Consider the following 14885-nt stretch of genomic DNA (forward strand, 5'->3'; position numbering starts at 1 on the left):
CTCCCCATGACCTTGAAGCACAACCTTTCTTAGTTGCCAAGCAATGGTTTGGGCTATATCTACCTTGATGCCTTTGAGAATGTAAAAAATTAATGGGCAGACATCAATGGAACAATCGAGCATATGACTATTAGGCTTGACATTATGGAGGATGAATCGAAACATCAGTTTGGCTGGTGGTTTCATCAGTTTATATTAGGCAATGTTTTCTCTACCCGCATCACTTTTGTCATAGGTTTCCCCCTCTAGCATTATGAATTTTTTTTATCTCATCGTGGATATTATCAAGGAGAAAGTGACCTAGGTTTTGTTTCTTATGGAAATTATCAATCCCATCCTCAGTCTCAACATCTAGGTCGAAAAGGATCTCCTAGGAATGTGTTTATGGCATCACGATCAAACTTGATTGTCCTACCCCTCACAAAGGTTTCAAAAGTGAAAGGGTCGGTTTGAGGGTTTTGGGGAAGGGCATTGGCATAGAATTCTCTCACCAACTCTTGGTTGATTTTGGTTATTGGGTTTAAGAGCCCGGTCCACCCTTGATCAAGGAAAAGTTTGTGAAAGTTGCCATATGGTCCATCCGGTTTAATGTGAACAACTCTCTCAGTCCACAAGGACTGTTTAAGCAAGGCATTGTATCTGTTTTGGTGGTACCTAGACTTAAATCTCTCTTGATCATAGGACTGGTTTTGGGTTGGGGGCTGAGGTACGGATGACTCACCTTGCTTTCTCTTATCGGTGTTAATTCTTTTAGGTGTCATGCCTGCAAAACAACCAGAAAAATACCATACAACATAGAAAATACAATTAATACCAGTGTGGAACATAATAAAACAGTTGCAGGATCAAAAAGTTGAAAATCACAGAAACATGCAGCCAGTTCTGCTGCAACTCGCAGTTGCGAGCAGATGCACTCGCAGTTGCGAGTTTATGAAGATACTCACAGATGCGAGTTGGTTCACTCGCAGATGCGAGTTGCCCAGAATTTGGCAAAAACGCATCTTTTTCAAGCTTTTCTCAATGCCATGATGTTCTTAACCTACACAAAGTATTTACGACCCTTGTTTGACAATTTAGATGAAATGAATCATGCATTGGTTCAGAAAATCGAATTTGTGCCACAAAACCCCTAATTTTATTTTATTTTCAAAATTTACAAAAGGGTTATTTAACAAATGTGGCTTAGAATGACAAACATTACAAATTATGCAAGATTCAATTTCATCATATCAAATGGGTAGCATTTATACAGATTCAGAATTCCCAAAACAATCTTCTACCCTAGGGTTCATATGCATTCACGTATTTACAGTTAAAAGGCACAAGCAACAAACCTAAAATTGAAAAGAATACAAGTGCAGAAATGAATTGGAAGATGAAATTTGACTTGCTTTGGACTTGATTGAAACTTTGAATAATTTAGGGTTTGTGTTGCCAAGGGTTTGTGTTGAGAGAAGAAAGTTTTGGAATTTTTGTGGTGAGAGAAACAAAACCGAAAAAATGAGGAGATAATGAGTGGGTGAGGGGAGTTAAAGCTGGTTAGTGGCATTGATTTTCGTAACTGCCCAAAACTGCAGCTACTCGCAGGTGCGAGCAGATTTACTCGCAGATGCGAGTGTTTTGGTGGTCAACTGGTCAAAACCCATTCAGCTCGCAGTTGCGAGCTGTTTTACTCGCAGTTGCGAGTACTTATGGTTCACACTTTTGCTCTCTGTTTGGCTTCTGTTTTTGGATGGTGTAATGCATGCACATGACTCTAATATCTAATTATGCATTAAAACACTAAATGGACTTACAAAATTGGGTTGCCTCCCAACAAGCGCTTGTTTTACGTCGTTAGCTCGACGCCTTTTTGGTTAGGGCGGCCAAAATGAAACGGAAAGCACATCATCTTTTGTACTCCTTTGCTTTGGGAGAAATTCCATGAACTTTAGGAACAAATGACTTGGAATCCATGACCTCCTTAGCTTTGGTTTATTGAACAAGGTACAAATTTCATCAATTACCCGATCGATTTCTACCTTGTTCACTTTCTTCCCTCTTGCTTCCATTAAATCTTCCTTGATTAGTAACCGTTCCTTTTTCTCAACCACCATGACTTCTTCAATATCAACAGTTGTAACTTGCTCATTTTGAACAACAACTTCTTCAACAATCTCTCCGACTCTCTCAATCATGTTTGGATTATTTTCTTGTTCTCCAAGAGTGGATTGATTGTTGGCTTGGTTATCCATTATTTGTGCTTGAATCAACTCAATTTGAAGTGATAAAGTCTTCAATCTTTGGTTGGTATCTTGCATGTTTATCATGGATTGTTGTATGAAGATGTTCAAAGTATTTTCAATCACCGAATATCTTTCATCTTCATAAGAATGTTGCTGATACTGTGGATAGGATTCATACTCAGGTGGAGTATAGAAGTTGAAGTAACCATGATCAGCCATGATTTTGGCTAGGTGGTGATCCTAAAACGGAAACAACTAACAAGAAACTTTTCTTTGTTTATCAACAAGGGGTTAGTACAAACAACTATCAAATAAAGAAAAATATTTACGGATTATATACAAATGCTTAAAATGATAAATCAATCGTTCTATCTATGATAACTAAACACCATTCCCCGGCAACGGCGCCATTTTGATGAAAGTCGTTCTTAGCATCAAACAAGATAAGTATTTGTGTATCGTCTCCACAGGGAATAGTGCGTTATCAAGGACAGTTTAACATCAATTATCATTCCAATTTTTAAGAGTACTTGTTTGTTTGAATTGAAATGTAACTAGCTAAACTAATTGCAAAAAGTAAAAGTTGAGATAAATAAGGATTGAAACTTGTTAGGAGTAGAGTTCCTTAACCAAGCGTCACACGTAACCTAATGATCCATACGAATTCTAGCTTTATAAACAACATTATCACAATCAATTCTAAACTATCCTTCGTGTCCAAAGTGATATAAATAACTCTAAGGTATCGTTTAAACATTCGTGTCCAAATCCCTTAAACGATAACAAAGTCGATCAAATAACCTAATCGACCGTGTCCAGCCTGATTAAGTATCCGAAAGCATTTAACTCTTGATTATGGTGATTATCACAAGATTAACAAAGATGTCAAGTAAGTTAACCTAAGATATATTGCTACTCTAGCTCTAGATTCAAGAGTTTGTGTCCAAAGCATCTTGAATCTCATTGAAAGCATTAACACAAGAATAACAACAATATTGAATATAAATTGCTAGAACCATATATTGCAAGATCAAAAGATTACATGTTTAGCAAGGGTCAAGTACCTCTCATCCCAACAAAGGGTATTTAGCTACACATCATCATGGAAGCCTTGCAAGGATGGATTGAAAAGGAAGGATTCATTACACTTGTGATGTCTCAACTAAGGAATAATAATCCAACTTCCAAAACCACTCTCACTCTATATGATCTACCTTACTTCTCTCTATGAAATTACAATAAAAAGCTAAGCTAAAAGTGAGAGAAAAGGATCCTCAAAATATCTAAGACGATCCCCACATAACTCATTATTCAAGGAATAGCAAGTGGGTATTTTATAGCCTCTGCCCTGCCTGAACTCGCAGATGCGAGCTACATCACTCGCAGATGCGAGTTGCTTCTCTGGACCAATGATAAGCTGCCACGTCATAAATGAGGAGGTCAAACCGCCCTAACTCGCAGTTGCGAGTAAGGGAGCTTGCAGTTGCGAGTTGCTCGCATTAACACTCGCAGATGCGAGTTTGAGTGCGAGTTGCATGCCTCCTGGATCAGCTTCTGCCCAAATAGTACTTTTTCATGATTTTGGTCTTTGATCAATGTCTTGAGGCTAATTCCTGCACAAAAGGATAGAGTAATGATAAGTAAAGCGTAATAAGGCATTTAACGCTTATTTCTCGGCTTTTCCTACAATTACTTGCAAAGCAAGCAAAAAAAGTGCTTAAAATATAACATGAATTTAACACTTCTTGGCATTTATCAAACTCTCCCCAACTTAACTCTTTGTTTGTCCTCAAACAAAAGATTGAAAATCAAACAAGTAAATGACAAGACACAAGTACAACAGGCTTTGAAAACATCTTCAGATGAATGATTTAAAAGTGAATGCGCGGGCAAGTCTAAGTTTCCAACTAATCTAAAATTCTACTACTTACATGAGATGAGTCCTAAGTACAAAGTTCATGTCAAATATTTCAAAACAATAATACATTTATTTACGAACCACACCTAACACACTTCTTTGAAAGTAGATAAACAATTGAAAACAAATCAATGAGGGTTATGAACACACATCCGAAAATCTAGTTAACATTCCAATCAAGTTATGTGTCCATCCAAATATCATTTCAAAAGGCATAAAAACATGGATCAAAAGGTCTTTGAGGGTTATAACTTGGTTTGGCTACAAAAGAAATGTCATATGTGGGGAAATTGAAATCAAAAAGCCTATCAAAGAGGACATTCCTTGTATCAACCATTAAAATTCACCATCTTATCTACCAATCATTACAAACCCTTGGTGCTTAAACATGACAAACTTTGATCTTGACAACTTATTTTCTTTTTGGATTTTTCTTTCTTTTTCTCTTTTTCTTTTTCTTTTCATGTACACATTGTTTTTCTTTTCTTTTGTATTTACAACAACATGTTGTCTTGATCAAAGATAAAATTACACCATTATACTTGACATAAGATTTACATCTACTTTCTCTCCCCAACTTGAATCAAAATACCCTATTTGAATGTTCCTCTACTCTAAGGCATAAGGGACAAATAAACATTGAAGGTTTAGGGTTCAACAATTAAAAACATACCAGAGTCTTAAAGTGCGTCAAGAATGAACTGAATTTTAAAAAATTTAAAGGCAACTTCATCAAGCATTGTGCTTATGAATTGACAGTTCATAATTGATGACTCCAATTTATTTGGCTCAAGTGGGTTAGCAAGTACTCGCTCTACTCACAAGGTAGGCTATTTGTGGTCAAGTATGTTTCACTCATTAACAAAAATGTGCCTTGATCACTTCTATGCCTTCACACAATTAAAAACAATTATTGGATTTAAAATAACAAAATCGAGTTAAACAATGAATTCCGGTCTCCTTGCATATGTACAAACACTTGAGGTTTCCTCACTTTTAGGCTAGAACTAAGTGGTTCAAAAATAAATAAATTATTGCGAAAAACTAAATGAAATGAAATTTGTACAAAGTACTCGTTCCATATTCGAGTAAAAACCTAGAAAAACTGGAAACTTGTACCTTGGCTTTGCGCTTTTGATCACAACTATGAATCATTATCAATCATCTGAGAATTGAATTTAAAGCAAGAGTGATACGCAAGAAACTTCCACAATTCTTTTAAATTAAAACCAAATGAAGTACTTGAAAAACGCTAACACATTATTTTACTACAAAATAAAATTAAACCATACTAATATAAATACGAACATCACAATACTAATTAAAACGAAACAAAAGTTACCATTCATCAATATCCAAAATACTTAAACAAAGTACTGAATAAGTAACAAAGTACGAGTACATGTGCTAAAATAAAAATAACCAACAAAATATTGTTCAAAGCTAACAAAAGAGAAAGCAAAATAAAAATAAGGAAGACAGCAAGAATTGATTGAAAGCTTGATAAAATATCATTCAAAAAAGGATGAGCTTTCAAATCTTTTCTTCCTCCTCAAGACTGCATATCATCATCCGAGCCATCATGAGTTGAGGTTGCACTCGAAACTCTATCCGGATCATCACGGTCATCACCATCACCTACACCACCAATATCCTCCTCCATGTTTGCATCCTCCTGACCTGCAAAGAAATTACCCCCTCCATAGGGTTTTGGCGTGTCCTCAGGCCAATTCACATACTCTTAAAAAGCTGGAGGTGCCATGAACTGGTCCATGATCTCTGGAGGGTATCCATGCTGCTGCTGCATAATGTATTGAGATTGCTGAAAGTACAAGTTTTCCCGATGAATGGCTGACATCATATTATAATTAAGCACATTATTCTCATGTTGCCATTGAACATATCTAGCAAAATCAAAACCAGCTGCTGGTGGGAATGGAAAAGGTGCAACTTGAGGCTCGGATTGTGAGGGAGGTGCCCTAGATGATGAAGCTTGCTTACCCTTACCCTTTTTAGATTGACCCATGATGTAACGGGTAATGAAGGCATCATCAATGGGGTTTTTGATTATTTCATGATAATCAGTGGGCATCCTCATGTGGGTGTCTTTGATCAAACCCATGATTAACCCAGGAAATGAGAGACGGGTTTTTGGCTCCCCATGGCCTTGAAGCACAACCTTTCTTAGTTGCCAAGCAATGGTTCGAGCTATATCTACCTTGATGCCTTTGAGAATGTAAAAAATTAATGGGCAGACATCAATGGAACAATCGAGCATATGACTATTAGGCTTGACATTATGGACGATGAATCGAAACATCAGTTTGGCTGGTGGTTTCATCAGTTTATATTGGGCAATGTTTTCTCTACCCGCATCACTTTTGTCATAGGTTTCCCCCTCTAGCATTATGAATTTTTTTTATCTCATCGTGGATATTATCAAGGAGAAAGTGACCTAGGTTTTGTTTCTTGTGGAAATCATCAATCCCATCCTCAGTCTCAACATCTAGGTCAAAAGGATCTCCTAGGAATGTGTTTATGGCATCACGATCAAACTTGATTGTCCTACCCCTCACAAAGGTTTCAAAAGTGAAAGGGTCGGTTTGAGGGTTTTGAGGAAGGGCATTGGCATAGAATTCTCTCACCAACTCTTGGTTGATTTTGGTTATTGGGTTTAAGAGCCTGGTCCACCCTTGATCAAGGAAAAGTTTGTGAAAGTTGCCATATGGTCCATCCAGTTTAATGTGAACAACTCTCTCAGTCCACAAGGGCTGTTTAAGCAAGGCATTGTATCTGTTTTGGTGGTACCTAGACTTAAATCTCTCCTGATCATAGGACTGGTTTTGGGTTGGGGGCTGAGCTACGGATGACTCGCCTTGCTTTCTCTTACCGGTGTTAATTCTTTTAGGTGTCATGCCTGCAAAACAACCAGAAAAATACCATACAACATAGAATATACAATTAATACCAGTATGAAACATAATAAAACAGTTGCAGGATCAAAAAGTTGAAAATCACAGAAACATGCAGCAAGTTCTGCTGCAACTCGCAGTTGCGAGCAGATGCACTCGCAGTTGCGAGTTTATGAAGATACTCGCAGATGCGAGTTGGTTCACTCGCAGATGCGAGTTGCCCAGAATTTGGCAAAAACGCATCTTTTTCAAACTTTTCTCAGTGCCATGATGTTCTAAACCTACACAAAGTATTTACCACCCTTGTTTGACAATTTAGATGAAATGAATCATGCATTGGTTCAGAAAATCGAATTTGTGCCACAAAACCCCTAATTTTATTTTATTTTCAAAATTTACAAAAGGGTTATTTAACAAATGTGGCTTAGAGTGACAAACATTACAAATTATGCAAGATTCAATTTCATCATATCAAATGGGTAGCATTTATACAGATTCAGAATTCCCAAAACAATCTTCTACCCTAGGGTTCATATGCATTCACGTATTTACAGTTAAAAGGCACAAGCAACAAACCTAAAATTGAAAAGAATACAAGTGCAGAAATGAATTGGAAGATGAAATTTGACTTGCTTTGGACTTGATTGAAACTTTGAATAATTTAGGGTTTGTGTTGCCAAGGGTTTGTGTTGAGAGAAGAAAGTTTTGGAATTTTTGTGGTGAGAGAAACAAAACCGAAAAAATGAGGAGATAATGAGTGGGTGAGGGGAGTTAAAGCTGGTTAGTGGCATTGATTTTCGTAACTGCCCAAAACTGCAGCTACTCGCAGGTGCGAGCAGATTTACTCGCAGATGCGAGTGTTTTGGTGGTCAACTGGTCAAAACCCATTCAGCTCGCAGTTGCGAGCTGTTTTACTCGCAGTTGCGAGTACTTATGGTTCAGACTTTTGCTCTCTGTTTGGCTTCTGTTTTTGGATGGTGTAATGCATGCACATGACTCTAATATCTAATTATGCATTAAAACACTAAATGGACTTACAAAATTGGGTTGCCTCCCAACAAGCGCTTGTTTTACGTCGTTAGCTCGACGCCTTTTTGGTTAGGGCGGCCAAAATGAAACGGAAAGCACATCATCTTTTGTACTCCTTTGCTTTGGGAGAAATTCCATGAACTTTAGGAACAAATGACTTGGAATCCATGACCTCCCTAGCTTTGGTTTATTGAACAAGGTACAAATTTCATCAATTACCCGATCGATTTCTACCTTGTTCACTTTCTTCCCTCTTGCTTCCATTAAATCTTCCTTGATTAGTAACCGTTCCTTTTTCTCAACCACCATGACTTCTTCAATATCAACAGTTGTAACTTCCTCATTTTGAACAACAACTTCTTCAACAATCTCTCCGACTCTCTCAATCATGTTTGGATTATTTTCTTGTTCTCCAAGAGTGGATTGATTGTTGGCTTGGTTATCCATTATTTGTGCTTGAATCAACTCAATTTGAAGTGATAAAGTCTTCAATCTTTGGTTGGTATCTTGCATGTTTATCATGGATTGTTGTATGAAGATGTTCAAAGTATTTTCAATCACCGAATATCTTTCATCTTCATAAGAATGTTGCTGATACTGTGGATAGGATTCATACTCGGGTGGAGTATAGAAGTTGAAGTAACCATGATCAGCCATGATTTTGGCTAGGTGGTGATCCTAAAACGGAAACAACTAACAAGAAACTTTTCTTTGTTTATCAACAAGGGGTTAGTACAAACAACTATCAAATAAAGAAAAATATTTACGGATTATATACAAATGCTTAAAATGATAAATCAATCGTTCTATCTATGATAACTAAACACCATTCCCCGGCAACGGCGCCATTTTGATGAAAGTCGTTCTTAGCATCAAACAAGATAAGTATTTGTGTATCGTCTCCACAGGGAATAGTGCGTTATCAAGGACAGTTTAACATCAATTATCATTCCAAGTATTAAGAGTACTTGTTTGTTTGAATTGAAATGTAACTAGCTAAACTAATTGCAAAAAGTAAAAGTTGAGATAAATAAGGATTGAAACTTGTTAGGAGTAGAGTTCCTTAACCAAGCGTCACACGTAACCTAATGATCCATACGAATTCTAGCTTTATAAACAACATTATCACAATCAATTCTAAACTATCCTTTGTGTCCAAAGTGATATAATTAACTCTAAGGTATCGTTTAAACATTCGTGTCCAAATCCCTTAAACGATAACAAAGTCGATCAAATAACCTAATCGACCGTGTCCAGCCTGATTAAGTATCCGAAAGCATTTAACTCTTGATTATGGTGATTATCACAAGATTAACAAAGATGTCAAGTAAGTTAACCTAAGATATATTGCTACTCTAGCTCTAGATTCAAGAGTTTGTGTCCAAAGCATCTTGAATCTCATTGAAAGCATTAACACAAGAATAACAACAATATTGAATATAAATTGCTAGAACCATATATTGCAAGATCAAAAGATTACATGTTTAGCAAGGGTCAAGTACCTCTCATCCCAACAAAGGGTATTTAGCTACACATCATCATGGAAGCCTTGCAAGGATGGATTGAAAAGGAAGGATTCATTACACTTGTGATGTCTCAACTAAGGAATAATAATCCAACTTCCAAAACCACTCTCACTCTATATGATCTACATTACTTCTCTCTATGAAATTACAATAAAAAGCTAAGCTAAAAGTGAGAGAAAAGGATCCTCAAAATATCTAAGACGATCCCCACATAACTCATTATTCAAGGAATAGCAAGTGGGTATTTTATAGCCTCTGCCCTGCCTAAACTCGCAGATGCGAGCTACATCACTCGCAGATGCGAGTTGCTTCTCTGGACCAATGATAAGATGCCACGTCATAAATGAGGAGGTCAAACCGCCCTAACTCGCAGTTGCGAGTAAGGGAGCTCGCAGTTGCGAGTTGCTTGCATTAGCACTCGCATATGCGAGTTTGAGTGCGAGTTGCATGCCTCCTGGATCAGCTTCTGCCCAAATAGTACTTTTTCATGATTTTCGTCTTTGATCAATGTCTTGAGGCTAATTCATGCACAAAAGGATAGAGTAATGATAAGTAAAGCGTAATAAGGCATTTAACGCTTATTTCTCGGCTTTTCCTTCAATTACTTGCAAAGCAAGCAACAAAAAGTGCTTAAAATATAACATGAATTTAACACTTCTTGGCATTTATCAACTATCCCCGTAAGTTTTCACTTGACTCACTAGTTCTTTTATCTTGGTATAATATTCTTTTACGGTCTCAGACTCTTTCATTTTTAATAACTCAAACTCACGTCTTAGAGTCTGAAGTTTAATAGCACGTACCTTGTCACTTCCTTCAAACTCCTCCTTTAGTGTGCCCCAAGCATCTTTGGCACTTGTAGCTCCCATTATTCTTGGAAAGATACTGTCTGCTACCGCTTGTTGCAGAAAGAACAATGCCTTTGCATCTTTCTGTTTATTTTCCTTCAACTCCTTTTTCTGAGCTGCATTAAGAGTTGAAATGTCTGCGGGAATAGTAAATCCTTCATCTACAATCTCCCATAAATCTTGAGAGCAAAAAAATGTCTTCATTTTAATGCTCCAAAAATCATAGTTTTCACCATTGAAGGTAGGGATAGTCATAGATGATGGTTGAATGTTATTAGCCATGGCTTAGGGAAAAGTTTAGAAATTGTGTAGAATATAAGGAGGGTTTGGTTGAAATTTAGGTGGATAAATTGTCTACGCCCAATATATGATCGAACGTAGCTCTGATGCCACTGTTAGTAACTTAGGTAGTAGTGATAGTTAAGAGTGTAGTTGGATAGTGAAGAAGGCTTTAGTTGATAGTTGAAATATAGTAGTAAGTAATGTGAGGACTTGGAGCAAGAATATATTGTATTTGTCTCCAAAATAGTTAAGAGTGTAGTTGGATAGTGAAGAAGGCTTTAGTTGATAGTTGAAATATAGTAGTAAGTAATGTGAGGACTTGGAGCAAGAATATATTGTATTTGTCTCCAAATTGGATTGATTGGATTGATTACAAATGAGTACATGCTTGCCTATTTATAGGTGTGAATGTCATGTTCTAGATAGTTCTTTCTAGACTCTTCATGGCATTTCATACTACATGTGTAGTATTAATTAATTCTAAAACATACTAAACTATTCTAGAGAAATCTAGGCATGTACATCATTCTATAACATTCTATAGGTTACTAATGCATTCTAGAGAATTCTAGAAATATGCATCACATTTTAACAATTATTTAACAATGAAATCTCAGAAATTTTGCTGAAATTCAAAATAGTAACATCTTATATGATTCAATTAATATCAGAACAAGAAAATAGAATAACCTTTTTGATACATTAAAATAAAATATAATCTAAATATTATAAACAGAATTTGAAACATTATTAAAAATTGCATAAAATGTTGCTTTGCTGCAACTAGAAGCATTGACATCATTCATGTGTATAACAGGACCATCCAAATCTTCCCGATTGACCGAGTTATAATGTTCCAACTTATGTCTAAAAACCATACAAGAAAACAAAAACAGAAAAGTTCTTTAATGTCTATGGGCACCATCGTCTGCAGTATTTTTACGCAATATTAAGAAATAATAAAGACAGCAACTTTTTTCCCAAATATAGTTTCAAGCCAAACTTTATTTTTTAGGCCTTACAAGTATTAAGGTTATTATAACCAGTAAAGAGATGTTGAGAAAATTGCTTAGTTTCTCACTTCTATAATGTTGTAAGTGTCAACGTACAGTAAATCCGGAAGGTATGCAGAAGAAATACGAACAATTTCACGACATTAATTCTTATTTTCTTGAAAATTTAAAACAAGGAACTAGGGCTGAAAATGAGTCGAGTCGAATTCATCTGAGCTCGGTTCGACTCGATAAGAATTGACTCGGCTTGAAACTCGACTCGAGTTCGATACGAACCATTTTTTTAACTCGAGTTCGGCTGGTTTAAAGTTCACGAACAACTCGGTTCGGCTCGTTAGGTTCAACTCGTTTGCTCGAGTAACATAATTCAAAATTTTGACCTTTTGATTTTATTTATAAAAAAAAACAACAAAAATTGAACTCATTAAATTATGGAAGTTGAAGACCACAGGAAAAAAGCGACGACCATATAGTTACTAATGTTGTGATGCCCCTTATGCTTCTCTTTATAATAACTCTTCTTCACTGATGTGATTGAACTCACCGATGTGGGACAAATTTTAGTACATATGCGTTGTTAAAACTTAAAAGCCTAAGCCTGCATTTGTATATTATTAGCTTCTTTTTTTCTCTCTTTTCTTGTAATTATTCTTGTTAATTGTTAATTATTTTCTCTCTTTTCTTATAATTATTGTTAATTGTTAATTAAATTAGTAATATTTTCTCAAAAAACAAGTACTTAAATATGAGAGGAAGGTTGTAATAAATTAGATATTTCATGTTTTAATATTTAAGTTTGCACTTTATTAAATTTTACTAAACCAATAAATAAATATAAATATGTATATATATTATCGAGCCAGCTCATGAACCAACCGAGTCGAACTATATACTGCTCAAGTTCGGCCCATTTATTTAACGAACTTAATTTTCAGCTCAAGTTCGGCTCATTTGGTTCATGAACCAAGTTCAACGAGTTAATTGTCGAATCGAGTTCCGAACTATTGTCGAGTTGGTTTGGTTCATTGCCAGCCCTACCAGGAACAGTAAAGGTAAGAACTACACTCTCACATGAATCAAGCTTACACGCAACAATTGTTGAAAAATTCTAAAACTCTGCCACCTTTTCTGTAAAATATAAATAAGAGAAAATATGCGGTGCCAAATAAGTTGTCAAGCAATTAATAGTAGGACCAAACCTCAACTAAATGATGAAATGAATTTGTATCATAAAAAATATGAAAGTTAGAGAAAGAGCATTTCAATGTTTAATTAGTAAAATAAATTACATGCCTTCAAACCAAACAACATGATTTGTCATCCAACAACCCCAAACTTGTATTGGTTATGAATCACATATATCATTAATTGAATGAACCTAAAAAGTCAAATTTGCTTATAATTGGGAACGGAGGGACTTCAAGAATGAATTAGTTAGAAAAACTCATGGTCAAAGTATAAGATCATTTCAATATTTCTATTCATGCTCGTTTCAAGAAATACCAAAGAGAAATAACACAATAAAAACATTAAAGAAATATTACAATCAAATTAGAAACGTTTCAATGTAAGACAACATACTCAATTACGAAGGCTACTTTGGACGATCCACTCTGGAGGTGGCCAGAACAAGTTCAAAATTTCAGGGCAATCAGACAAAGGTGAAAGAAGGCCTTGATCCAAGTAAAAAACACAATTCCCACACCACATGTTTTTAAAATACCGGAAGTCGCTACCATCAGTAAAGACAACGCAATTTCCTCTAGGAAGACACAAATCTGAAGCAGAATCAGAAAACGAACAGTCATTCCCCAAGAACAAAACACTATCCCCTAAAGTTGTTAACTTCACCCACTTCTTCTCCTTCTCATCAAGCTTAAACACATCAACCCTTATAGCATCAGGACCGGGTAACTCGGAACAAAAACACTCATAAATGTCCACTAGCAACAACTCTCCCTCTCTATCGACTAAGAATTTTATGTCCCCTCCATCAATCAAAGGTTCAGCAACTAAGTGGACATTCGATTCGTCCGGCCCAATCATAAATGTCCGACCAATTTTGTCAACAGCATAAGGCCGCCCTTTGAAAAAGCAGATGTCTCCGAATTTAATTGACATGTCGGGGATCACCTTCCAAGTCTCATCGCCGCATTTGAACAGTCCTGGTTGGGGTGCAAAGGTCAACTTTCCGAGAACAATAGGTGTTTTTCCATGGCCTGTGACAGCAACGACCTTTTCAGGGTACATGAAGCGAAAAGGAGAGGGTTCAAGGAAGTTGTCATCTGCGGTGAACATGCATCCCAAATGGAGGAGGGAGAATTGGTTAAAATCAAGCACATGTGGAAAATGAAAAGGGTCACGTGATAGTGGGTGATGCAGTTGGGTTTTTCCAATTGAGCTTTGGACAATTCTTATCAACCAAGGGCGTAGGGTTTGGTCTTCTTGTTGTTGTTTTGGTTTGATGAGGAAGATATTGTTTTTTGAGAGGTGACAAAAGGAAGTGTTGTCTTTATTGTTGATGGAATCAATATCTATGATATAGGTGTATGAGAATTTGACGAGTGGGAATTTGAAGGGTAAAATGTTATGATGATTTGGGATGGAAGTGTGCCAAATGGAACAAACAGATCGAAAACGAATGAGATCGAGTTCATTGTTGAGCCGTTGTGATATGAGATTGAGAAGATCCTTTGGAAGTTGAGACCAATCTGCCTCAGCCATGGATGGAGCTAGGTTGCTGATTTTTGTAGGATTGAGCTTTTGGTTCTTTTTATACAGTGAGCAGCTCCTTCTTTGGATATTTACGTGGTTTGTCTTATGAGGAAGCAATGTGGCAGATTTTTACAAGTATACAAATGCTACGTATTTTCAGATATTGCAATCAGTACTTTAAGATGTATTACTACTGTGGCAATGAATCTATTAATATTCCAAATTACTTAACAAGGAAGTATTCTTTTTTTTTTTTGGTTACTTAACAAGGAAGTATTTTTTTTTTTTTTTGTTATTTTCATTGGAAAGTATCTTTTTTTAATTTTTGTTTACTTAACAAGTAAGTATCTTTTTTTCTTTATGGTTACTTAACAATGAAGTATCTTCATGCGGATTTTTCTGCGTCATTTGCTACGG

At 36.1% G+C, this 14885-nt stretch overlaps 2 protein-coding genes across 2 annotated transcripts; both read right to left on the bottom strand.

The window, feature by feature from the left end:
* Positions 1-3220: 3220 nt before the first annotated feature.
* On the bottom strand, positions 3221-11332 carry LOC146936658 (uncharacterized). The gene is made up of 2 exons (XM_085751354.1): positions 10414-11332; positions 3221-3838 (listed from the first exon to the last, which is right to left on the bottom strand). The coding sequence occupies exons 1-2, from the start codon at positions 10738-10740 to the stop codon at positions 3818-3820; spliced, it is 348 nt and encodes a 115-aa protein (XP_085607480.1). The 5' UTR covers positions 10741-11332; the 3' UTR covers positions 3221-3817.
* Positions 11333-13183: 1851 nt separating this feature from the next.
* On the bottom strand, positions 13184-14651 carry LOC146936659 (F-box protein SKIP23-like). The gene has a single exon (XM_085751351.1). The coding sequence runs from the start codon at positions 14475-14477 to the stop codon at positions 13335-13337; it is 1143 nt and encodes a 380-aa protein (XP_085607477.1). The 5' UTR covers positions 14478-14651; the 3' UTR covers positions 13184-13334.
* Positions 14652-14885: the final 234 nt, after the last annotated feature.

Source organism: Medicago sativa, chromosome 3, assembly GCF_051527215.1.
Source record: "Medicago sativa cultivar Bolivia chromosome 3, Bolivia_mono, whole genome shotgun sequence".
NCBI lineage: Eukaryota > Viridiplantae > Streptophyta > Magnoliopsida > Fabales > Fabaceae > Medicago > Medicago sativa.

Excerpts from the sequence above, each read along its gene's own strand:
- LOC146936659 (XM_085751351.1), bottom strand. The coding sequence starts at position 14,477 with ATGGCTGAGGCAGATTGGTCTCAACTTCCAAAGGATCTTCTCAATCTC.
- LOC146936658 (XM_085751354.1), bottom strand. The coding sequence starts at position 10,740 with ATGGCTAATAACATTCAACCATCATCTATGACTATCCCTACCTTCAAT. Across the intron at positions 3,839-10,413 it reads AGTTTGAAGGAAGTGACAAG|GAATTAGCCTCAAGACATTG; the intron begins GTACGTGCTATT and ends CCTTTTGTGCAG.